The sequence below is a fragment of the Triturus cristatus genome, chromosome 7 (assembly GCF_964204655.1).
Source record: "Triturus cristatus chromosome 7, aTriCri1.1, whole genome shotgun sequence".
Taxonomy (NCBI): Eukaryota; Metazoa; Chordata; class Amphibia; order Caudata; family Salamandridae; genus Triturus; species Triturus cristatus.
This window is the reverse complement of record NC_140590.1, coordinates 598,799,365-598,825,541: the sequence shown is the minus strand read 5'-3', so window position 1 is coordinate 598,825,541 and position 26,177 is coordinate 598,799,365. Positions and strand designations below refer to the sequence as shown.

Below are 26,177 nucleotides of genomic sequence, written 5' to 3'. Positions count from 1 at the left end.
ATTCATACAAACACAGACATCACGGGCATCCGAACTGTGGCCGGAGAGGAAAAACTCTTGCTATATGCTCATACTGTCCAACTCACACCACTCCATTCCTTCTCTTATCCAAACCATCTCCCAATTTGACCGGGTTTCTGGGTACATAATCCATTGGGACAAATCGGATGCCCTCTCCCTTACACACCACACAACCGTGGGAGCAATTTCGGACCATATATTTGCTTGGAAACCTACATGACTTAAATATCTGGGCCAATACATAAATCCTGGTCTTCACAACATGATAGAAGATAACCTGAATCCATTAATCACCTCCATACAATCAGATATTACCCTATGACACTCTCTCAACATATTGTTGTAGGTGAGAGTCCAAACCATCAAAATGAACATCATTCCCCACCTGAACTATATCTTTTCCATGGTACCTCTTTGACTTCCGACAAGGACCCTACAAAATCTTAACAGACTCTTAAAAACCTGCATTTGGGCAGGAGCAAAACCACTTCTGAAAATATCCAAACTACATGCAGCCACGGAATGGGGCGGACAGCGTCTTCCTCATGCAAAACATTATTGATTGGCCTCCCATCTAGCCCAAATATGTTAAATGATTTATACTTCTATGGACACCCAACTCTGGGTAAGCATAAAGCGATCCCTATAGAAAGCTGGACCTCTATATTCCCTCTACACTGGCAAAAAGAATTGGCAGGGTTTCCCCAAAGCAATAATAAACATGATGGTGCACATGTGGAGTAAGGTACAGGCAGTGCTAGGTAAGAGCTCTGGTGGAATTTCTTAGTGTGTATTGCAGGTATAGAACCTTATTGGAAAAGATTGAGATACAAAGGCTTCTCTATCTTGGATCACATGCTCTCAAAGAGCCGCCTAAAAACATCAGCAGAAGCAAAGACAGAATTCCAAATGGAACAGATGGACTTCTGGGACAATCGGAGACTACATCATAAACTGACGGCATTGTTTGCAAACATATCAGACGGTCAGACTTCACCTTGCCCTAAAACCTAAGAAAGTGGGGCACAATTAAGGGTGCAATAGCAGGGATATACAATATTTTCACCAAACATGAACACTCAATCACAGTCTTGACAACTGATGGACTCCTACATATGACTCCTCCAAGAATACATCAACAAGGACTGGGAAAAGCTCCTGGCGGGAAACGATATGGCATTGAGGGAATTCCGCCTGAAACTAAGTTATTACAAAATCTTGCACCAGTGGCATTGGTTGCTGAAACTCCTCCAAGATGTGGGGAAAGAGGAAGCGTTGAAATGCTGGAGGTGCTGCAACCCAGCCAGTGACATCATACAGATTCTGTGGGAATGTCCCAAAATGGGCACATCTGGAAAGACGTCTAGGCTGCAATTTGCTCTAATTTAGACATCTGGGAATCACTGACCAGTCAGGTGGCACTCTTAAATGAGGATACACCCTATCCATAGGATACGCATCATTATAAAGGGTGGCTTGACAGGGCACCGGCAGGAGCCAAACTATGTCTCCTTAGTCTATGAAGAGCCCTTCTTTCACCAACCATATAATCCTGGCACCACACCATGCATGACATAGCAAAATACGAGCACATCATATTTCAGATAAATGACAAGATAGAGACATTTTACAAGATATGGGGAACCTCACTAGCATACGGTGAAACCCTCACCTCTGACCTCAGTGGACTTTTGCAATGCCTGACAACACCACATTTAAATCACGCCTGCTGAGAGTGCATCTAGTTCGATGAGGCTACACCAATACTATTTCCCCACACACCCCCACGTCCCTCCTCATTTCCACTGTTAAGAGGCAAGTCCTTGTCTCGTTTCATAAATCATGGTTTCTGAGATTGGTACCCTTACAACCACTGGATTGTTTTGTATTTCCAAAATTCAATCAACTTCTTTTTAGTACATCTCAGCCTTAGGACACATCAATCGTATACCTAAAATTGTCCCTTCGGTGATGCAGGCATTGATAAAATAAAGATGAAAACTTATTTAGGCAAATTAATAAGCAGCCTTGGGGCAGATGAGATTCCATTTCACAGTAATAAAACTAGATGCTGGTAATGAGATTTAAAGACGTTTCATGTATGAAATGACCATCATTTGCCTGGATTACCACCAGATATTAGCATCTCTGTTGTGCAGGCTGTATAACTTTGTGCACATATTTCTTAACCAGAAGTAAAGTGCATGGACCCCAATTTTAACAGAGTTGAATTAGCATAGCCCTAATTGGTATATTTATAATACCTATAAGCCACTGGTATGAGATACAGGATGTACCCAGGGCCTGTAAGGTAAAAAAGACTGGTTGACTTCAGCACCCACTATACCGGTTCAGGCCTACCACTGTAGCTTTAATGGAGTTGTTTAAATCAGCAATTCGACCCGTCAAAAAAAAAGACCTTTTGACTGGTCAAAACCCTACTTATAAATATGAATAGGTCACTTATGAATAGGACTTATAGCTTATAAGGCAGGGTGGATGGGCTTTAAAAGTAGGACATGTAGAATGTTAGTGTTAAACATGTCTTCACAGAGACTAGTACCTTTCACCCTACCAAGACTGGCTGTTCCATAGAAAAACACTGAAATGCACTATTAAAAGTAATGCTGCTGTTTTTTTGCTAGGTAACACACATAAACATCACTCAAGACTTTTTGTAATAGTTACTAAAAGACCAAATCAATGGTGCATTTGGATTTTTAATAAATATTAAGGAAATGTACTTACCTTTTCCCTGGCTAAAGCCTCAGCAGGGTATTTTGCATTAGCTTCCAGCTACAGCCCACTGAGTTCTCAAACCCTGAATGAGGTGTAAAAGCTTCTTCCAGAGCAGAGAAAAAGGCCTAGATGTGGGAAGGTTTTTTTCTTGTTCCTTTGGCAGGATGGCCATTTGGACAGTGCCCAGGAACTTCATTTAATTCAAAGGGATTTTCCTCGTTACAAGCAGATGTCAGATGACACCAGGACAGGACCCTTATTCTGTTCCCCCAGTCAGGCATGCACCAATCCCAGCGAGGGAGCTGCCTTCATAACTGGGTTTAAGTGATCATAGAGGGGGGTTGCTCATTTCGGTGACCACACCAATGGGCTCTGTACGAGGAAAAAAGGGTTTCACCAAAACTGGATTAAGGCAGAGAGTGGGACTGTTTGCTATAGAGAAGATAGGAAATGCTGCATATACCTGGGAACATTTACCACATTGGTTAGGGAAGAGCCAAAAGTCCACCCCCCCCCCCCCCCCCCTAACAAGCTGGTGCCAGGAATAAATGTGGCATCTCCAGTTCCCTTCTCAGAACATTACTGGATCCGAGAAAGATCAGAAGAAGACTGAACCTCCAGTCTGTGGCCTGGAAAGACATCTGCTCTAGTGAACTAAAAGGGTCATAAAGCTGAACTCCTGATCAAGTTACAAATACATAACAAGCTTCAAGAGGCCTATTTCTATCATTGCACAGCTCACCAGTTACAACTGGACCTGTCCTGGACCCTTCTGTTGGCCTCTGCAGGGATGAGTTCTGACATCGAAGTGCTGCTCCTGAGGTAGTGGAACTCTTGGCTGTGTCTGGCTGGCCTTTTAAAACCACCCCTAAAAACCTAGGATTTTTTGGCTCCACATACCTCTGGAGGAGGATCAGAACCAACCTGCAAGGCCGATCTGGCCAAGGTGTGCTACTTCTAGGCTGAAGATTCAGGTTTCTCCCGCTCAGAGCTTTTTTGCAACAGCAAATCATGCTAGGTTCAATGTAACACCTCTGAGAGGGTCAAACCTGGTTGTTTTATCCGACCCACAACCGGCCCCAAATTGCATGTTGGTGCCGGCCTACCCCAACCAGTTGCCCATGACTGGTGATTAATGCTATTTTGAATTTAAACATTATATCTTTGGTTAGCCTTATTGGATTTGTGTTGTTTTGGTGTCATTTCATTTATTACATTTTCACTCTATATTTATTTGGGAATTTTATTGTGTTGTGTTTTCTACTACATATGTACTTTGCAAATTGCTCCAAAAGTGTGCCATAGCTACCGGGGGCTGAACTCCGGTTAAATTAGTGACTCAGAGGGTTCACCCTAATGAAGATGGTAATAATTACCCAAGGGGGGTTGTCACCTTCCCCTTGACTAATAATCCAATTTCTAACACTTTAAAAAGTACAACCAGTGACAAGGTATTGATTGCACATACTTTTTAGGCCTTTTGCACCATATATTAATAATGAAACCATTAAAGAGAGAAAAAACAACACAGCCCATATTTAACATATCACATTTATTCACACTATACAAGAACGTACCTCCAAATGACACTGTTCCTTCGGAATAAGTTTTCATCTGCATTCGCAGTGCCTGCTGTTGCTCATCGGTAGGCTGAATCCCCAGATAGTTTAATGCCTGGAGTAGTCGTAAAGAAGAGTAGTTTGCGCTAAAACCGTTGTACAACCATCATTATTCCCACCCAGGGAATTACTCTAAAACCTAATGGCCAGATATGGTCCAATCATAAGATTTGAAATGCTTAACATGATAAATATGACATATTTTAGGCTGACAGAATGGTTCCAGAACTTTGGCCGCTTCTGGTTTTAACACTTTCATAAACTCTCTTGACTTGATCCATGCTGATTTGACCAATGCTACAGATATGTCATTTAGGAAAACACAAAATACAGAGATTTAACTGCATGAGCATTCTAAAGGTATTTTACAAATATTTTACCTGTAAACATCTACAGATAAGAATATAATTACATGTTATACTTAATAAAAAGGATACTCAAATTATATAAAGCTGAAGGGCTCACATTTCAAACAAGCATTTGCAATGCAATAGGTCTCGCATTTGTAAGAGTTTGAGCTATTGGGATTCTAAATGACAATGCCATTGATTTATGTGTTTTGGGAAAACCAGCAGCCGGTGCGTAAACACACTTTGTACTTGTAGTCCTTGCTAGGTTGGCAGTGAAAAAGGTGCACTTGCTGCCAGCTTTGCATTGCAAATGCTTGTTTATTTTTTATATTTTACAAAGCACACTAATGCCTTCATGGTTACCATCCCACAAAGCCCACCAAAAACAGTTCAGAAAAAGAGTAAAGCATGTCTATTAATCAACAAAAAGAAATGTAGAAAAAGATTGAGTGACAGACTTGTAACCTGAAGTAAGATTCAACAAAAAAGGGAAGAGTTTTATGGCCTGACCGTTGCTTAGGAAAAAGACCTACCTACACCTCTGCATTTACGAATTTTATGAAGAACTAATAGTCCAGCTGATGCTTCAAGTTTCAAGTTTGGTGATGCAGAGCGTAGACCTCCAGAAAGATGGTAAGGAATGGTCAAACGCAAGGCCATTCTCATTGCTGGCTTTAGGACAAATGCGCAACATTTTTAATTGGACATGCTTTCAAACGGGAAGCCCTTGACTCAATTGACGTCTGTAATAAACCTGCCCGTGCCCCTATCCTATTGGTTGCACATAATGTGGGCAGGACTCTCTCTAGATGGAACTGTAGTCTGCTTACATGACCCAGTTCCTATTTCCACCTAATGTACCTTCACTCTCACCAAGGTAAAGGTTTATGGTAGTGTGCCACCTATCGAGTAGTTCACCCTGGTGGTAGGTGGGAGGAAAGGTTTCAGGGTAACCGGAAATAGAAGCGCCTGTCAGGTGGGCCACGGGGCCCCCTTGCAATCTGAATACCTTTAGAACACTTTCGGTCACAGCCACTGAGGGTCTCAAACGTCCTCAGCAGCAGCATTAGTCTACCTCTGTTGCAGCACTAACACAGTGGGGTGTATTCTGGGGAACCCGTCTCAGCAACTGCTTTTTAGAACTGCTGGTGCTGAGCACCAGTAGGACCCGACACACTTAAAGCCCTGCTTCCACCTATGACTACTATGGAAAGTAACCCCTTTTATTTCAGGATACTGAAGCTACGAGGGCATGTCTGTGCCGAAGAGGTCAGACAGGCACCCCTGCTGACTTTCAATACACATGCCTCCACACCCTGTCACCCCCGAACATCAGTGGTCACTCAGCCCGGTATCACAGATATGGTGCCTCACCAAGACGGCCCATGCCGGTAACACGTCATTTCCCTCAGATACAAAGTCTCATCTGTGTGTAGGTGCGCACTGGTGATGTATTTGGGATTTTAGTCTCGGCAGGATCATGCGCCACAGATCTCCAGTGAGTGGAAACCGCTCCCTCTGTTTAATGTCCGACCATGACTGTGTACAGCCGCTGATAGGTGCAGACCGCCAGGGCCTTGCACTGCTGACTTGTTTAGATCTTTCACTTGCCCTAAAAGCTCGATGCCCTACCCAGCAGACACAATAAAATGAAGATTGCTCACTGTGCATCTCAAACGCTACTCGTTAAAATAAAAGGAAAAGTAAATCAATGGCAGAATCAACAGTCTCAAAGGCGAGGTATACTGCCTTTGCGAATGCTTGTTGAGTCAGACAAACACGAGTGTCACTACAACTGCTTCTATCATTTGAACTGTTGCGTCGTCCTCTTTGCATACAATAAGAAGGAAACTAAAAAGGAAGCACGCAGATCCTTTCGAAAACATCATGTGTGATGGTTTTCTACACAGCGCCAACCTGTCGCCTCGGTGTCACTTCAAACTGCTTTGTAATACCAAATGAACACTCAGGTGTTTGCGGCACACACAGAAGGGGTTCGGAAAGGTGCTCAGGCGCAGGTGGGGTACAGAAATGTGTGCAGGTTAAGATTCACAGAGAGATCTCTGCATGTCACCTCTAGTGCAGGGTTTGCTACGACCCTCAGGAGAACCGAGGGACGGCTCTGCTTCTTGTTCAGAATGTGGCCAGTGTCTGACCTGAGACAAAGCTCTCTTGGGTGTCACCTTTGTACAGGGTCCTACTGCAACGCTAACCAGGGTGCACAAACAAGATAGCTGAATGAGCTCAGCACCTGCCGCGCGGTGTCACTCTTTCTAGCCCTGGCTGGGTCTAGCTAAACGCCTAGAGGAACATCACCACGGGTGCTGCAAGGGCTCCCTTATTTACAATAAAAGGCGTCTGCTCATTCTGTTTTTTGTTTGCTGTGAAAATTGACCCTGCACGAGTAGTATAAAAAGTTCAATTTAAAATTTCTTATTTTTTTTTTAAATACGTTTTAAAAAATTCTTTTTTTTTAAATGCGTTTTTGAAAATACATGTTTGCAAGCTTTCTTTTTTTTGTTCGTGCCTGTGAAGTTGCTGCTGCAAATGCTAAATTATTATGAAGGTGGTGTGAAGAAGAGGTACACTCAAACTTGAAAGTGGATTTTTGTCGGCTGTCAGTGAGACACGCCCTAGGCCAGAAAATGCATTTCATTAGACACATCTTCTTTCTTCCCGTGTAAATAAGCCTGAAAGACACAGACTGGGCGAGTGGGGAGGCCTCCTGTAGCCACCCTTCCCTTAGTGCTTGCTAACCTTGCTTTTATTGAAGCTGGTTTTAATGTTGCTCTCTGTTGTCAGGAGCGACACATATGCTCATATTGATGGAAGGGCGTGTATTTCATGAGGGAGCTGCTAAAGTGATTTTTTATTTCATTATATGACTAAACAAAATGTTGTTTTCAAAATTACCCGCATAAGAGTCTGCATTTTAACACAGTGCCTTTCGGAACCCACTCTGTTCTATTTCCGAGCACGGCCTGGCAACGCACTTCTTTTATGAGAGAAGTATATTTTTTTCTTATTAAGACTTCACGTGCCCTAGTCCAATGGTACATTTGCTGACAAATGTGGATTAATTTTAGTGCATGAACCACACCTTTTCCCGTGCAGCCTTGCAATGGAGTAGTCGGCATCGTTCTCTGAGAGCCGCTTGCCACTGAAAGTTCATTTCCCCTCTCTACACTGGCATGCTGAGTGATGTGCTGAGAGGGAATAAGAAGGCTGGTGTAGGCACAGCATTGCTAGTGAAGCAGGAAATCGTTTTTTTCAGTACCGTTCATGGCGCCCGGGTCCCTTATGACCCGGGCGAGGGGGCAGAACAAAGGCAAAGAAAGCGCTTCTACTAGATGAAATCCCAACAGTGAATAGCTGGAATCCGATCTGGCTATTCAAAGTAAAGGCTTCCAGCTGAAGCCATATGCAATTCAAACCACCAACTGGATTCCAAGCCCTAAAGTGAAATAATGGCAAACCAGAGTCCCGAGCGCAGCAGACCATCTGTGCGGTAAAGAGATTGCTCGTGACTTGGCTCCGCCATTAAGTCAAGAGCGGCTGCCACGGATCACTATAACCCCCCCCCCTAAATTAATTCAAACTTTTCAATTGTTCTGCCTCGACCAAGATCACACTATTGTGGTCGAGCGGGGACGCCGCGATTTGAATTCAAGTGAGGTCTCCCATCACCACTCCGATTCACTATAGCCCAGCGTTACATGGGACGATCATGTGCACACGATCACAATCAGCACACGGGCTGCCCCTTCGCTGGGACTGGGGCAGTGACTTCCTCTCTGGTTCCAAACACAGCAGCGCCCTCAGCAAGAGTCATACAGTGTGAAGCGTGCATCCTTGTCTCTGCCACAGCAGCAGAAAGGCAGAAAAATACAAAAACAAGTATTAATAAATGGCGGCCGTAAAATGGGAGCCCCGAGTGTGCCAGTCGTAGCAAACAAAGGAGCTTGACGGGGACTAGGGGAGGGCAAAACCTCCGCAAGTATAAACAAATGGCGGCCGTAAAATGGGAGCCGCGCTGAGAAAAAGTAGTCCCTAAATAGACTAATAACAGCCCAGCAGCGTAACTAAACAGTAGTTGGTCGGTGCTGCTTCCGGCAAAACGGCAGCACAACGGAAGTGACGTTTGGCACCACGAACCAACGATAAGCAAGATAAGAAAGAGCAATGCAATGTTAAACAAATGGCGAGCAGCAGCACATATTAGCCCCCAATAGGCGGAGTTTCACTCAATATATAGATTACTTTCGGTCTCGCTGAGACAGCACATGCAACGCATGTGCTGGCAAGGCGAGACCTAAAAATGTAACCTCTACCTATACCCTCACTAAGGCCATTGTTCTAATATTGACTGCAGGCAGGAGAAAATACATTACATTGTCGGCATTCACATTTCAACAGGTAAAAGTTGGCAAACCTTATGAAGGAAATATAGCTATATCCAGATTTCCCAGTTCAGAGTAGGAAAAACTTGCAGTATTAACTCTTCATCACCCAGTCCGAAGTGCAGCACTTTTACTAGTAAGGTAATACTGATCCCACCAAGTACTGCACTTGTTAAAATGTCCTAAATATTATGCATGAAGGGTAGTGACAAAACATGTAATAACTTTATTAAGACAGGTGTGGATTTATCGGTCCCTTAATGTGTGGATTATAAATTGCTAGCATTACGTCAAGAGCAATATATAGTGTGATCACCCATACCTTACAGGATGTACTTTCATCAGTGCAAACAGTGATTACTACAAAGATGCCAGAACATTGAGCACTGCCAGCTGATCAACACATCAAACTCAATACTACATGAACACACATCTCATCCTCCACATAAAAGGAAACAGCACCAACCTTGACCAGCTTCTAGTTCAACCCTGGGAAAGTGTTTGCATCTCAGTGCTGAGTAAATATTTTACCAGCCATCAGCTGGGGCTCTGCCCATCCTAAACCTCTCCCTTGATCCCAGATGTCTATAATCCAGATTCTGAAACTTGACCAATGTACCACAGACACAATTCGCTGGCTGCTTCCGCTGGTACAAAATCATTACTTCCAACCTACCTCCTTTTATTAGTCCACAAATATCTCCCTTCTGATCAAAACCAACCCTCAGTGTCCTGGAGAACCCTCAACAAACTAACATGGGTAAAAACCAATTCAAGTTATTTTTCAACCTCCCATCAATATCTAAACATCACCAAAACTACACACTCAAACTATAGGGTACACTATATTCACTATAAACCATTCTATCAACCATTCTCCTACAACACCACCATCTTCTTCATTTCCCTCCTACTCAATGCATGACAACTACTATCTTACAACACCATTATCTCCTATGTCTCCCTCTGCTTAGCAATTCATATCACCAGCCTTTCTAACACCAACTGATAACATAGTGCTTAGAACAAACTAGCAGATTCCGGAGGTCTCAAATCAGACTGGAACCTTCTCCCACCACCACTAAAATGCACTCCTACTAACTAACTTTATCAAGTCATTACTGTATCTACTTCAGTAATGATGTGCAAAACATTTTTAATACAGAGCACACCGCAACACCATACTGCACAAACACAACAGACAGTAGTCTTTTCAATACACTCCCCACCATCCAACCCCCCACCACACCTCACTGGACAACCTATTCTCACTCCATGCTAACCTATATCCTTCTTCTACTCCCCTGTTCTCTTCCGTTAAATCATTCTGCTTACCCAAATTATATACTTGTCAATGCAAATTCTATGTTCAATAATGCGCTAAATTTGTACAACCTAATTAAGGACTCAAGACCCGACCTGTGCAATATGCTAGGAGATGACATTGCAGCAGAACTCAATTAAGCAATTCTATCATAATATAACAAATGTAGGTGTGGAGGAGGATTAGGAATAATTTTCAAGGACTCAATAGTAATCTCAAAAGTTGAGACAATGAATCTACCAAGCTGTGGAGCTCCACTATTAAGATACAACCTTTACCCAAAATTCCCCTTTACACTCCTACGAAAGTACAAGTCACAGCCAGGAATGGAGCCTGAACAGATACTTTCATAGACATCGTATCAGACACACACATAAAATCACATAAACTGTGTACAAAACATTGAGCTATTAGTTGAGTAGGATATGCATACTTCACAAGAAATAAGTCTACAGCTGTCTTTTTATTGGTAATCAAGTACTCATTGTAGCTCTCAGAGTAGCAAAGCAGAGCAGTCTAAAGCCTACTCAGGGGAGGAGGTGTGGGCCTGGAACCCAGGTCACTGGCGTGCAAAAAACACTCAATAAATCATTGCCCAGACAATGTTTTTTCTGATACATAAAGAAAAATACTTTATAACAATTTACTACACATTAATTACAAATGCATACAATGACGTAGATGAAAATACCTTTGGGGACACCCTCAAAACAGCCCATACCCCCTTTGTGGTGCCCCTGCACTTCCTGAGGCATACTGTTATCTTTACAACAAAAGCTGCATTTCGTTTTTTGTCAGGCTGGATGCCCCTGCCCTTTCCATTGGGCATCTGGCATGCGCCTGCATCTGGGCAGCGTGGGGAACCTACTTCCATAAAGCCCTGCCAAACCCCTGCCCAGCCGACATGTTTCTTCTATTCTGCCCATGGGGAGTGTGGGCAGGAATGGCTGCTGAGTATGCTCGTCCTCTCCCAAACACGGCATAGGGAGACGAGCAAGCACCCAACCTGCTCCGCAGTCCCCATGGGATGGCGTCTCCTGGAACAACTCTCAATGAATTGGTTGCATAGGTATGTGGTCACTGGGGCAAAGAGTAAATCTGAGGAGGTGTCCCCATGCATACCCTTGCCCATTATATTAAAGAATGGAGGTGGCACCTAACCTCAGGGACGTGGTTATACCTGATGATTTTTTGTCTCATAGTAGCAGAGCTCTACTCACTTAGTATTCTACTCGATCCTGATGGGAACCAACATTTAAGGGCTACTTTCACAAGCCCTGTAAGGGTGAAAGGCATAGCTTTGGTGTTGTTTTGCTCCCGGTCACCACCTCTAGGTCCCAAGAGTATTTCCTTCTGGCCTCATGGCCTCTTAAGAGTATTTTTGTTGGCCAGCTTGATTGTTTAGGCTCCCTTCACTAGACCTATCCTCTGTGTGTGCTCCTGATGCTTGGGGAGGTGTCTTCCACAGACCTTTCAAAGCTACCAAGCAGAACACCCTACCTGCCACACTCCCACCAGGTCCCACAGATCTCTTAACTACTTGCAGAGCACCTGTGTATCAGCTCATTTAGGGGCCAACCCACAGACATCACAAGGAAACTCTCCAGGATCCCTCAACAGGGCATTCCTCCTACTATTCCTTGGGGGAGCATAAAGATGCCAGTGCCACTGGCCCAGGAGGAACCCATCTTAGTCCTGGGTGCCAGCTGAAGATTCAGAGTCCCACATCCCACACTTGCAGAGGTTCAGTGATCATTATTCTGACTTCGCAGCTCCAGGTCGAGTCTCTTCTCAAGTGTTTGTTCCTTGTGCAGGGTTTTGTTTTGTGGGGGTGGAATGTTCTGGAAATATAGGCACCTCAGCCAAATTCTAGGGTACCACATCATCACTCCACCCCTGCACCAACTCTTCTACACAGCATTCTGGGGCATTTAAACATGATGACTTCAAGTGTTCTATGAAAAGACCTTCACCGGGAGCTCCAGCCCTGCCGCCAACTGATACAGCTGCCTAATCCCTTCCCACTATAACCTCAGTGCTCCTGTGTTTAGGTCCGGAGGGCTGGCCATTATCTTTTGTTTCTATGTGTATGCGCTTACCCAGGCCAGCTCCAGCTGCAGTTTGAAGAGTTAATTAGCACATGTAGATTTCCTCCCCACTCCTTTCCCTCCCAGGAACTGGGTCAAGCACTGTTAATGGCCCATGTAGAGAGATTTAAATCCTCCTGCTGTCTATCCGAGTAATACATTTGGGCCCAGTATGGAAACAAAGGCCTGGATTCGGATGATGGCGGAGCCAGGAAAATTTGACAATGCTCGCAGTGACATAAGCAATACATGTATCCCAAAATGGACAATAGATCTGCACTTTTTGTTTATGCTTACCCTACAATTGATGCCCGACTAGCATCTCTAGGCCTAGGTATGGCAAAACTGTGTGATGTCACAGATTCTACCCATAAGGTATAATGCAGTGGGCACACAACTTTTAGTACACACTAGAGATGTACACTATCAATGCCCACTCACATTAGAAGGCCTACAGCAGATCAACAACAATTCCTGAACAGTTTCTTGCGCATCAGGCTACCTGTACGCAGATACAGAGTTGAGCTAGACATTAGTCACACACGCTCAGCAGACTATTCTTAAACAGCGCCACCAGAGGTGAGCATTCACAGTCCATTACCACTGAATTTACTGTAAGTGAGACTCACTCTGGGAATAGTAAAAGTCTGAAACCGGGTAGTCAAAAAGCGAAAGAGCCAGGGGGATAAAATAGGCAGAACCAATTTATGATAATAGGCATTCTTAGTGATTTGATAATCTAGTCTGACCAATCAGAAATCCCACTACCAAATAGTATCTTAACTAGTCTAGTAGCTCATGATCTCCATTAGCTCATCTCCAGAGCCACCCACTTAGCATGGCATAAAACAGACATTATAATTAGCAATCAAGATTCAGTCATCATCTGAGGGAATCACTCCGGCTTCTTGAAGTGACCATGATGTCATGCCTTTTAGGTAAATCATCCTATCCCGACCACTCAACAACTCAGTCTCACAGCCAATCACCTACAGACAATGGAATAAACTCAACATAGTAGCACTGAAAGCACACCTAATAGCTATAAAAAAAAATGCATGCATAGTCGATACCAGCATATGATATCAAGAGCTCAGAAGTTTGGCTGAGCCTAGCAATAATTCTGGGACAAGGTAAATCATCTTATGATGAAGCACTTCAGAAGATGTGGGTGAGGATTCTTTATCTGAGGAGGGACTTTTGGTGAGATTCTGGGAACTGTTTTGAGCGCCTCACTTAGTTTATACACAAACCTTTCTTCTTATATAATGGGAGATTGCAGTTCTTCATCTTTCCTGAAGAGGATCTGAAAATATACAGACCACAACTCCAAAAACGTAAGTGACTTCAAATCTCACAGTAGCAAGACATTTATGACTCAAATGTGCTACAAAAATTGCCAGTTGACAACGTTCTGCCAATTCTAGCACATAATTTGGACCAACTTGGCCCTAAATTAAATGCCCTAAATTAAAATTAAACACATCTAGTAACTCAAAAGGATTGTATTACTTTTTAGGTCGAGCATTCACGACCTCTTTTAAATACTTTAGTATCTACTTCTCGTGTGGGCTTAAATCCATCCCCCTGCTCTTCATTTGTTTGTGTCAGTGTCCTTTAAAAACCCTTGCTTGCTAGTGGTCAGTACTGTCCCTCCTTCTTCGCTTTCATTCCCTCCCATGGAGCAGGGAGCAAGTACTGTATCATTAAGCTATGGCTGTTTATCTGTACTTTGGGAGACTATTTGTTTCTTGGTTTACTGCTCGTGTTACTGTTTGCCTGTGTCCAGCTTGGGCGCCATAGCTGCTTACATTTTAATGTAGCATTCCACCCACCCACCTCCTTTTAATGCCACAGTTATGTTAGTGCTGGCTGTGCTCTCTCAGGCCCTTGAGCACTACATGGTCCCAGACTTCTTTCCTCCGGCAGGCTCACTCAGCTCCCATTTACTCACCGCATGGGCCTTGTGCTGCCCCACTTTCCCCCTATTAAACGCATGCAAAATCTGCTGCTGGGGACGTGAAGTACTACTGCTTGCTTGTTAATTTTCCTATGCTCATTGCTGGGGAAGGTTAATCCTTCCGATGAGCACAGGAAGCAGGAAACCAGTTGTCCCTTTTGGTTTTTTAAAAAAAGTTTTTTTATTGTCTTCAAAACAGGTAAAACAATAGGACACTGAAACAGACCTTGCGCATAGATCCCTTGACAGATCACCACCCAAATGCATAATCCCTCAACCAACCCCAATTCTACTGCATTGAGAAAGACTATGGCTCCCCACCTCCCCACCACCCCGCAGGCCATCTTAACCATCTGAATCAGAGGAGTCCTCATCTGAAAGAGGCGGCGGATCGCATATTCCTCCCCTGTACTTGTTCCATGCCCCCCAGACCTTGGCCCACTTGCGAGGACATCCCCGCCTAATAAATACTGACCGCTCAGCAAACATGGCTGCATCCATCTCTCTCCTCCATATGGAGAGCAACGGCGCCCCCACCGCTCCCCATTTTTGGGCTATGTTCCTTTTGGCCGTCATGATCCCCAGCGTTACCCAGCCCTGCACCTGACGATCGAGATCATTGGGCTCCCACACATTTAACAAACAGCGCCTGGGCTCCGGCACCAACGATATCCTGCACGCCTGCGACATTGTACGCAGCACTCGCCTTCAGAAGTCTTGGAGGACAGGACACTCCCAGACAGTGTGGTAAAAGGTTCCCTCCTCCCCACAACCCCGCAGGCAGAAGGGGTGTGGCGCTCTGCCCATCCTAATTAGTAAGCACCTGGTCTGTATGAGCGATGCAAAATACGAAGCTGCACCAGCCGCAGCCTCGAAGGTATACCTGCCTCGCGCAGCGAGGCCAGTGCCTCACGCCATTCCGGGTCATCAAAGTCACCGACCTCTTCAGCCCACCTCTCCCGCAAGAGCCCCATAGGGTCCGGTAGATTGTTGATCAGTTTGCGGTACGTGAAGGACGTAGCCTTCTTTGGCATGTATTCCGTCAACAGCCTGTCCTCCAACGGGGACGCTTCTGGAACCTGCGCGCCAGGAGCCAACAGTGCCACCAGGGCATGTTTCATCTGGAGGTATCTGAACCATTCCGAAGGAGCCAGCTCATATTGCTGTTGCAAGCGTGCAAACTGGATGACCGCCCCTTTTTGCCACACATCGCCTATCACCGTGATTCCGATGTTGTCCCAAGCGTCGAAACCCTTGCTGTCCCTCAAACGTCCCAGTTGTTTGGCATCCCAGAGAGGTGTAAGTTGAGTCAGGACCCCCCGCCATCCCAACCTGGCCTGCGCCGCATGCCAGATAGATACAGTCTGTCTCAGAGGGCCGAGGCTAGTCGGGCATCATACAGAGGGGACAACATACCCCTCTCACCCAGCACGTCCCTGTCCGCCTTAAATGCAGGGTCAGACTGAGGCGCGTGAAGCCACTGGTTAATCACCTTCAGCTGCGCCGCCCAATAATAGAGTTGGATATCCGGGAGCGCAATTCCCCCATCATACCACCCGCAAACTAATTTAGATTGCGCAATTCGCGCCGGTTTGTTGCCCCAGAGGAGGCTGGAAACTTGCGCTGCTATCGTGCGGAAGCAGGCCGGAGGCACCGGGTACGGAGTATTCTCCAGCACGTATAGAAACCGCGGCAGAGCCATCATTTTGAAGAGCGCCGCTCTCCCCACTAGGGTCAGGGGCAACGCTCCCCAGTGCTGCACATCACGCTTGACGCGGTCCACTTGAGGGCTCAGGATGCGCTTGAAAAACTCCATCTGATCCATCGTAATGTGCACCCCCAGGTACTTGAACGACCCCTCCGCCATCTGTAGCGGACATCCCGCCGGCAGCCGCGGAGGGGGGCCCCGCAGCACCAGGAGGACCGACTTCGACCAGTTTATCGTATAGCCAGATGCCCGGCCAAAAATCTTGCAGATGTTAAGTAGTGTCAAGATGGAACACCTAGGGGAGGACGAATAAAGCAGTATGTCATCCGCGTAGAGGGAGACGCGGTCCTCCATGTCGGCAGACCACCGAAGGCCCCGCATCATGGGCTCCCATCATGTCCAAGCCGCGAGCGGCTCGAGCACTAGGGCGAAAAGCAGCGGCTACAGAGGGCAGCCCTGACGCGTGCCACGCGCCAGGGGGAAGTCCTCCGACATGTGCCCGTTGGCCGTGACATGGGCCAGTGGTTTAGTGTAGAGGAGTCGGATCCAGGCACAAAATTTCGGTCCAAACCCCAGATGCAATAACACCGCAAAGAGAAAGGGCCATTCCACCATGTCAAACGCCATTCGTGCGTCAAGGGAGAGAATGACAGCCGGTTCCTGCAACCGCTCCATCCGGGCTAGCACACCATGCAGTCACCTCAGATTGTGAGACGTACCTCTCCCAGGCATAAAGCCCGACTGATCCGGGTGCACAATGTCAGATAAATGTGGTGTTAGCCGGATGGCCAACAATTTCGCGAGGATCTTGGCCTCTGCGTTGATCAGCGAAATGGGACGGTAGGAGGTACATTGATCTGCCGGCTTACCCGGCGTCGGTATTACCACGATAGTGGCCGTTCGTTGGTCTACGGGGAGTTCTCCCGTCTCCAGGCTGTGCGTAAACATATTCAGTAAGTGCGGGGCCAGCGTCTCGGATAGCCGCTGATAAAGCTCAATCGGGATGCCGTTCGGTCCCAGCGCTTTACCGGGCTGCAACGTGCCAATAGCCGCCTGAAGCTCCTCCACCGTGAGCTCGGCCTCAAGGGTCTCTCGAGCCTCAGGGAAAAGCTTGGGCATCTGCAGGTCTCGGATGTATGTCAGTGCCATCTCCACCGTCATGGACGAAGTGGAGGAGTACACTCCTCGAAAGAGCTCTGCCAGGGTGTGCACTATGACTCGTGGGTCTGTCGCTGTCAACCCCTCGTCAGCGGCAAGCTGCGCAATCCACCTGGCGCCACTGTCGCGTCTGTCAAGCCACGCCAGCAGCCTACCAGTTTTATCGCCTACATCATAGACTGTGTGCCTCGAGGCCTCTAAGCGCTGTCTGACACGCTCTGCGAGGTGCTCCTTATATTTCGTCTGAATCACATGCAGGTCGTGCGAGGCCGCACGGGAGGGAGCCTCAGCCTCGTGCGAGGCCGCACGGGAGGGAGCCTCGGCCTGGCGAGTCTCCGCCGCTCGGAGCTCAAGCTCTAGTGACTGTAACTCGGATATCTGTTCGCGCTTGTACTCCGAAACGGCAGCCATCGCCTGTCCCCGCACCACCGTTTTGTATGCCTCCCAAAGAACTGTAGGGGAGTCGACCGAGGCGACGTTTTCGTGGAAGTAAAGTTTTGTCGCCTGCACTATAGATTTATTAATCTTTGGCAGTCGCATGCAGCTAGGGCGTATCGGATAAAAGCGGCGACGCATCAGGTGATAACTAGTGTAATGCAAGAGGATCGGGGAATGATCAGAGATACCTCTGGGTCTGATGTCTATACTTTCAATATTTTGGAGACAACCGGGGGAGCCCAGAAAGTAATCAATGCGGGTTAGACTATCGTGCACCCCGGAGTGATACGTGTAGTGCTGCGCCGTCGGGTGATGCAACCGCCATAGATCTGTTAACCCGATCGCCGCCGTGAAGCTCGCAAGGCAGGACACCCCCCCACCCTTCGCTCGAGGTGGAGACCGGTCAGTGAGGTCGTTCATCACAGCATTAAAGTCGCCACCCAATAACACCTCCCCCTCCGGTAGTGTAAGCAGAAATTCACTGAGTGCCGGGAACACCGCAGCATGTAGCCCAGGTGGGATATAGACAGACACTATGTTGAGGGGCCGCCCCTCCCATTGAGTGTGAGCTGCCAGTTGTCCCTTTTTTGTTTTCACTGGCTGTAATGCCCCCAGCTCTTTTCTTGCTTGTACACATGCCCCGTGCTTCGAGAATGGGAACAAGGTTTACTCATAGCGTTCACTTGATTTAAAGGCACAATCTGCAGTTCTGGGTCCTTAAGAGTGATGTTAAACTAGTTTGAGCCCTTCCGTTATGTCTATGACTTCAGCTGCATCCCATTCCTGTAAATTCCCAGTAAGAGAAGGGCTTTAGTAGTACCCTGCATGGCGCCAGTGCAGTGATTCCAGAGTCGCAGCTCAACTTGGGGCAGTAGTAGGAAGATGCGTAGGAATCACAATTCCTACGGTAGAGCTGCGCACAGCCCCCTGGCTAGTTTGACCTGCATGTGGGTAAAAACATATAGAAGATTTTTTTATTTCCGTCACAGTCGTCCCTATTGCTTAAAGAAGAATAACATTGCTGCTAGTGGCCCGCAAGGTAACACACCAATACGGATCTAAGGGGCGTGTTTGGGACGAAGAGCTAACCAGGAGCCAAGCTTTCCACATATTTGGCATGTAATAGGCTAGACGCCCATGATGCTAGTCGGGCATTGGCTGCGGAAATACTTAAGCCCATCCCCCACGTAACTGCATTTTGTTTTTTGGACTCATCTCATATGACCTCTGTAGCTATAGCACCCAATCGACCTGTACCACCACTGATGGGTATTAGCTTGTGGTTCCACTCTCAGCTGATGTTCTTTACAGGAAATACCCATAACATGCAACTTGAGCTGACCAGAGGTTTTAATCATTGGGTCATCGTCCTGTCCCTAAACTCTACCAGATGCCATATCATGCAAGAGATTCCAAAACAGCCCCTTATCTGGCTTTTCTCTATAAACATTTACTCTTTGATCTAACGTTCTGAAGTATCTCACAGACTTCCACCAAGCATTCCAAGTCGGAGGTGTTGTCTGACGCCACAATTTACAGATCTCCCTTCTGGCCAGTAATATCATATAGAAGACCAGTTTTCGTTGGGACCCAATCGGGTCAGCTATTCCCCCCAATGCAGGAACAAAACCAAATATTATGAGAGATAGGCTTACCGCCACAATGCTACCCAAGGCCCTGGAGATGGTCTTACCCACATTTGTCCAATATTCTTGTATCTTAGGGCAGGAAATTATTATGTGGACATCATCTGCATTCTGCTGGCCACATCTCAGACAGCTGGCTTCTCCACCACCCTGTATCTTGGAAATCTTAAGTGGGAACCAATAAATCCTGTGGAGCGTGAAAAAAAGTTTTTTTCTGAGTGCAGCATATTTAATCAGGGGTTAAAGAATATCTAAAGATACTTGCCATAAGGTTTTCAGCTCCTCCCTTGGCAAGTAATTCTCCCAGACTCTGTAATGCTGCTCCATCTTTCTATCTGCTGCTGCCAAGAAATGATTATATCATTGCGCCACTTCTTTTTTTCTGGGGGCTAAGTCTTGTAGTTCAATTTCCATCCTGTTATCATCCAAAAGTGACCAGCATTGACTCTTACACCAGCAAGAGTGCTGATAGAACTTGAACCTGGACAAAGTACAGTTAGTAATTTGGCTCCAATATTCCCAGGAATTACATTTATCGCCCAGTACGAGGTCTCTCCAATATATAGCTCCTGCCACTTTTAATAGGTAAGCAAGAGTATCCAGAAGACACTCTGGTGTACCGGGAAAATCCCAAACTGGGGCCCCTTCACTGTAATAAGATATTCCTACACAATTTCGGCAGTCCGACCACAACCTAGCCACCAAAAGCAAAGTCTTTAAGCGGATTTTTTTGAAGAATTTAGGAGATCCAAACTTGTACATAAAACCTGGCTCCCATTCTCCTGCTAGCATGGCTTTGAACATACATCCTATCAGTGAATCGTCCAGAGAGAGCAATAACATCCTACAGTTCTTTAATTGGTAGGCCCAACAGTACAGCTGAAAATCTGGTAGGCCCACCCCCCCCTCGCTGGAGTCTAAGTTTTTCCAGGATAGCCGAATCGCTTTACTTGCCCAAATAAAAGAAGATATCTTGCCCTGGATTTTGAGAATATCAGATTTTTCAAATTCTAAGCGGATATTATTAAAAAGGTAAGTGTATTTTGGAAGGACAGACATCTTGATCAGATTAACTCACCCATAGAGAGACAATGGGATACTCTGCCATCTTTTTAGTAGGACATCAACCTCCTTTGAAAATCTATCTAGATTAGTTCTAGGGATTTGGGCGGGATCCTGAGTTATTATAACTCCGAGGTATCTGAGCTCTTTGGCAAAGTTCCCCTCCTGATCCTCAATGTTCCAGGCCATAATCTCAGTTTTCTCATTATTTATCTCATAGCCTGATAGAGTTCCAAACATTTGGTCTTCAGCTACAAGCTCTGGAAGTGTGGTGTTAACATTAGATGATAAAAGAATCAAATCATCCGCATACAGTGCTAACTTACGTACAAACCCATTTATTTCAAAAGGGACAATCTTTTGATTTAATCTTATGCTCTGAGCTAGTGGCTCTATGTATAAATCAAATAATACAGGGGAGAGCGGGCGGCTCTGCCTAGTACCACAACCTATCTTGACTACAGGGGAATGATTACCATTAACCAGAATTTGGGCCCGGGGGGACTTATATATTTTTTTCGACACCTCCCTGAACCTATCAGAAAAACCAAAGATCTTCAGGACCCTGTCCAAAAAATGCCAGTTCACCCGGTCAAAGGCCTTGGCTGCATCAACAGTGATGATTGAAAGAGGGAGATCCTGTGATGAAGCCAGGTCAATCAACCCAATTAGAGTATGTACTAAGTCTGACATCTGTCGGCCTGGCAGGAAACCTTTTTGATCCATGTGGATTAATGACCCTGCAATGTTACTAAGCCGCCTGTTCAGGATTCCGGCAAAGACTTTATAGTCAACATTTAGTAAAGATATTGGGCGGTATGACTGACATTGCATTGGGTTCTTCACTGGCTTTAAAATCAGTGCAATAACTGCATTACTCCAAGGCAGGGGAGATGTACCGTCTAAGATACCATTATACAATTTCAGCCAGACCGGGATAACTTCCTCCCTCAAAATCATATAGACCTCGGGGTCAGCTGCTTTTCCTTTCTTTGCAGCATCTAAAATAGTTAGAATCTCAGATCCTGTTATTTCTGATGTGAGGATTCCCTGGCTACCCTCAACTAATGTAGGGAAATGTTTCTCTTCAAGCCACCCATCAATATGTTCTTCTGCCACCTGGAGATCTTCTTGGTAGCGTTCCTGAAAAAATTGTGCAAAGGCTCGTTCTATACTACCCTTTTCCTCTACCACTTGAGACCCAACTTTTTATCTTGGTGATATAGTTATTAGAGCTATCAACCCTGCTCTTCACAGCGAGGAGTTTACCGCAATTCTCCCCCTGCTCGAAGTCACTCATGTTGCTTGCCTCCCATTTTTGGTGCAGGAACTCCTCAGACCTTATTCTAAACTTTAGCTGCAGTTCTTCAACTCTCATAATTAAGTTTATATTATCTACCCCAGAAGGACCACTCACCTTTAACTCTGACTCTGCCCCTGCTAACTGAACTTCTAAGTCAGCTAGTTCTTTCCTCTCTGCCCTATCCCAACCCACAACCGCTCCTTTTAATATCCCTCTCAACAAGGCCTTAAAGGTGTCCCAGACCACATGTATACTGGCTGAGCCCAGATTCTCCTGAAAAAAGCAAGCAGTTTCTGACTTCAAAAAACCAGAGGTTGAGGATTGCAAAAGAAATCTTCTATTTAAAGTCCATCTCCTCAGAGATGACTCTTGAGGGAGTTCTAGTTTCAGGAGTATGGCTCCATGATCAGATAGATGTATGGGCAAGTATTCTATTGCGTGGATTTTATCAAAATCAGGGTGCTCCATAAACATATAATCTATTCTTGAATAATGAGTATTCTTCTTACTATAAAAGGAATATTCCCTTCTCTCACCCATTTTTTTGCGCCATACATCAAAAAATTAAGATTCTTCAGCATGGCAAGGAGATGAGCTTTAACACGCGGGACTGCTACCTTGATTCTAGGGGATGATCTAATTTGTTGTTTAGCAGTACGTTAAAATCTCCACACAATATCAAAGCTGAATCAAAGTCTGCTAGAGCAAAACAAAGATTATTCAGAGGAATATTATCATCCTCATTAGGTCCATAATAACTAACTAGTGTATATTTAGTCTCCCAACACTTGACTTCCACTATAACCCAACTCACTCCATCATCAACTTGAGACTTAATTACCTCTACCCCTGAATTTGCTTTGATTATCAGTGCGACCCCTTTCGAAGAGCATTGCTGGTCTGTTGCTATAATTTTATCCACCCATCTCAGTTTTCTAAATAGTGTCTTGCATTCTGGTTGTAAAAGATGGGTCTCCTGTATCATTAAAATACTAGCTGAGCTATTTTTTAGGTACTGAAGAATCAAGCGCTGTCTTCCTTTCACCCTCAGTCCATTTACATTCCAGCTTAATAAATCAAGATGTTCCTTCCCTCCCTCCGTGGGCCTATCCTCCATCCCTATCTTGTCTCCACTCCCTACTATGACTGCTAGAGCTACTCAAGGCTATTATGTCACATGAGATTGTTATCACACTTTCCCCCCCCCAATGCTTCCCACCAACAAACGTGAATACCATTACCTCCCCCCACCAACCTCACAACCCCTTCCTCCCCCCTGCGGGAACCCTCCCGGATTACCCTCTTGCAATAAGTATTGCCTTTTCAGGTCGGGCCCTCCAGCCTCAATAAAAACAAATATCAGAAAAAGAAATATGGAGAATCATATTTAAGATCCCCCTTAAGCTTAAGTTAACTGGATTTGGTATGTGCCAGAAAGCTATCTACTTCCTCTGGGAATCTGAAGTTGTAAATTTTGTTAGCCCATACAACTTTTAAAAAGGCGGGAAATCGCAGCTGTACTTGGGCTCCCAAATCTCTCAATGCATGTATTCTCTTGCCCAGTTCCCACCTTCTGTCCTCTGTGACTTGAGAAATATCAGACCGAATCCTAAAGGTAGCATCCTGTACCTGAATGGATTTAAGTTTAAAGGCAACCCCCAATAGTTGCTCCTTTAGCAAATAAGACTGGATTTAGATTAGTACTTTCCTGGGCTTTTTCCGGGCAGGATTCAACTTAAAGGGAACCCTGTGAAATCCCTGGATTTCTGACTCCCAGATATTAGCTGTGGCGATTTGAGGAAAGGCTTTAACTAAAAGTTCAATAACATAGGCCTTTAAATTGTCCCCTTCCAATCCTTCTTTTAGATCTAGGATCCTGATATTGTTCCTCCTCGAAATATTTTCTAACCTCTCCAACTTCTCTGTTAAATCCCGCTCTTTATCCTTCAGTCTCCGCACATCACTAGAGTTATCTTTAACCTCTAGGCCCAGTTCCTCCACTCTGCTCTCAAGAGTCTCCATCCGATGCGTCAATGCTGCTAAATTTTCTTCTAGACTGGTGCAGGTATCTTAAATCTTCTTTTGATTCGATTCAGAAGTAGAAAAACGTGCCCAGATCTCAATGGATAACTGCCTTAGCATCCCGTGAAGCGAGTCCGGGCTTTGTATTGCTGAGGTCAGTGATGAATCACCTGGCTCATCTACTTCAATTTGGCTGCCACCTCCTGCAAGAGAAGCCAAAGAAGCCATAGGCGTCTCACTTAATGGAGCGTATCGGTTAGAAACAGGAATTGCAGCCAGTAAATCCTGATTCTCAGCAGACGCTAAGGCCGTCACTGAATCCATTACTACCGGAGTAACAGGACTCCCAGTGGCCTGAGTGTTAGCCATGAAATATGACCGGAGAGCGGGGTCACGTTAACTAAAAGCTGTTTTTTTCTTCCTGCTGTTCACTGGAGAGGGTTTCCCAAATTTTCCTACTTTGTTGCACGCATTCTTTTGCCTAAGACTCACTGCTGTCACTGCTGGAGTATCTAAAACCTGACCGGCTTGTTCATGCTGTTCAGCAAAAGGTCCCCCACTTAAAAGGGTACGTGATCTCAGTTTATATCTCTTACCAAGAGACACCTCTGATTTATTTAAATTAGACTTGCCCCCTCTATTTTCAGGCTGGTCTGATGTCTGTACCACTAGCTCCATAGGGCTGAGGGCGCTTTCATTCCTTGTCTCTTTTATCTCCGTTTCCATGATTAGTGCTTTGGTGTGTATAACCTGGCACTGATACTGGGCTGAATATTCTGCTCCTTGAATATCTCCGTCTTTATCAGGATTCAACTGTAAATAATAAGAGCCCCCCCAACTTTGGCTCAAAATGGGGAATAAGCAGGGACTAGGACTGTGACTAGTCTGCCAGACACACTGAAGCCAAGCACTTCTGTGCACAGCAAGTGCCCCTGCCGCCCTAAAAAATGGGAAGTGTAAATCGCTAAACATTCAGGGGCATTCAGGGACACTCAGGGCTGGAAGCAAAAAGCAAAGAAAACACAAAAGGATTAGGAGTAATTATCCCCCCTTTTCCTCTAGCTCCTACCGTATGTTTAGCTGAGCAAAGCAAAAAGGTAATGTGATGGTCGGCGGCGGTAGCGCAGTAAACAGCACCCAAATCCAGCGCTGCAACCCCCTCCACACCTACACGGCCTCGCTCCTTTCTGGACCACTGACTTCTCCCGCTGATCACACAGCTCCTGAGCCGCTCCCCCACCTCCCAGAACTCCAAGAATCACTGCCAGGTCGCTGCCACAGAAAGCGGCTGTAGCCAGGGGGGGGGACCAGCCACCACCTCAGCGAGAGAATCAGCGGGAGACGGCGGAAACTAAAAACAGGGAATCCTCCTCCAGACCGCCGGGCCCGGCAGCCTCCCGGAACAAAGCGGAGCAAGCGGGCAAAACCAACACGGTGATACAAGGCACCGGAAGACAGAAGGTAACATCCCCTGAGGAAGAGACGCTTTTTGGGGGGTTTCTTAGGGACATACTCTCGGAGAGACTCTAGCGCCGACACTTCATAACGCTAATATTCTCCTAATTGAGGCCGGAGGGAGAGCCGATCTGCGACCTGCTAGCTAGCTGGCCGCCATGTTCCCCACGTAACTGCATTCTTACTGCAAGCGTATATTTAGGGCCAGGTACTGTTTTGCTATTGGCCGCAAAGTGCCACACACTGATTTTCTGCCAGGTGCCCCACAAGACTTACCTTTGCTTGTGAAGCAATTCCGCAGAGACGACAAGAGCGCCCGTCCGTGTACCAACCTGACCCCCCTTGGACAGGGAACTCAACAGGGATGAGATGGACACAAGGCTGGGAGCCGATTAAGGACGTAGGGCGGTGGTAGTGGAATGGATCGTGCAGGGTATCCCGGGGCAGCTGGAAAACAAACAATAACAGGATTGGTAAACTAACCCCAGGCTATTCCAGAATATCCCTAAAACACACACAACTGTTCTCCTGCCGGGACTCACCAGTGCTTCTGTCTCCAGAATCCAGCGAGACTCTCCTACTCAAAGTCATGAGAACAAACGGGCAGAAGGCAACACAGTGATTCAGCAGAAGCCCTAACTGCAACCAAATAATAGCGCTCCTGCGCGGCTCCCCCAAAATAAACAAGTAATGCGCTCCTGCGCGGTTTTCCCAAAATAAACAAGTCATGCGCTTCTGCGCGATTTCCCAAAACAAACAAGTAATGCGCTCCTGCGCGGTTTCCCAAAATAAACAAACAATGCGCTCCTGCGCGGTTTCTCAAAACAAACAAACAATGCGCTCCTGCGCGGTTTCTCAAAACAGACAAGTAATGCGCTCCTGCGC

At 46.0% G+C, this 26,177-nt stretch overlaps 1 protein-coding gene across 3 annotated transcripts in view; it reads right to left on the bottom strand.

The window, feature by feature from the left end:
• Positions 1–26,177, bottom strand: part of STXBP4 (syntaxin binding protein 4) — a 686,902-nt gene that overhangs the window by 416,119 nt on the left and 244,606 nt on the right. For all 3 annotated transcript variants that reach the window (XM_085617160.1, XM_085617162.1, XM_085617161.1), the window contains exon 8: positions 4,338–4,434. In XM_085617160.1, the coding sequence (XP_085473286.1) occupies positions 4,338–4,434 (97 nt within the window). The remainder of the gene's footprint in view (positions 1–4,337; positions 4,435–26,177) is intronic.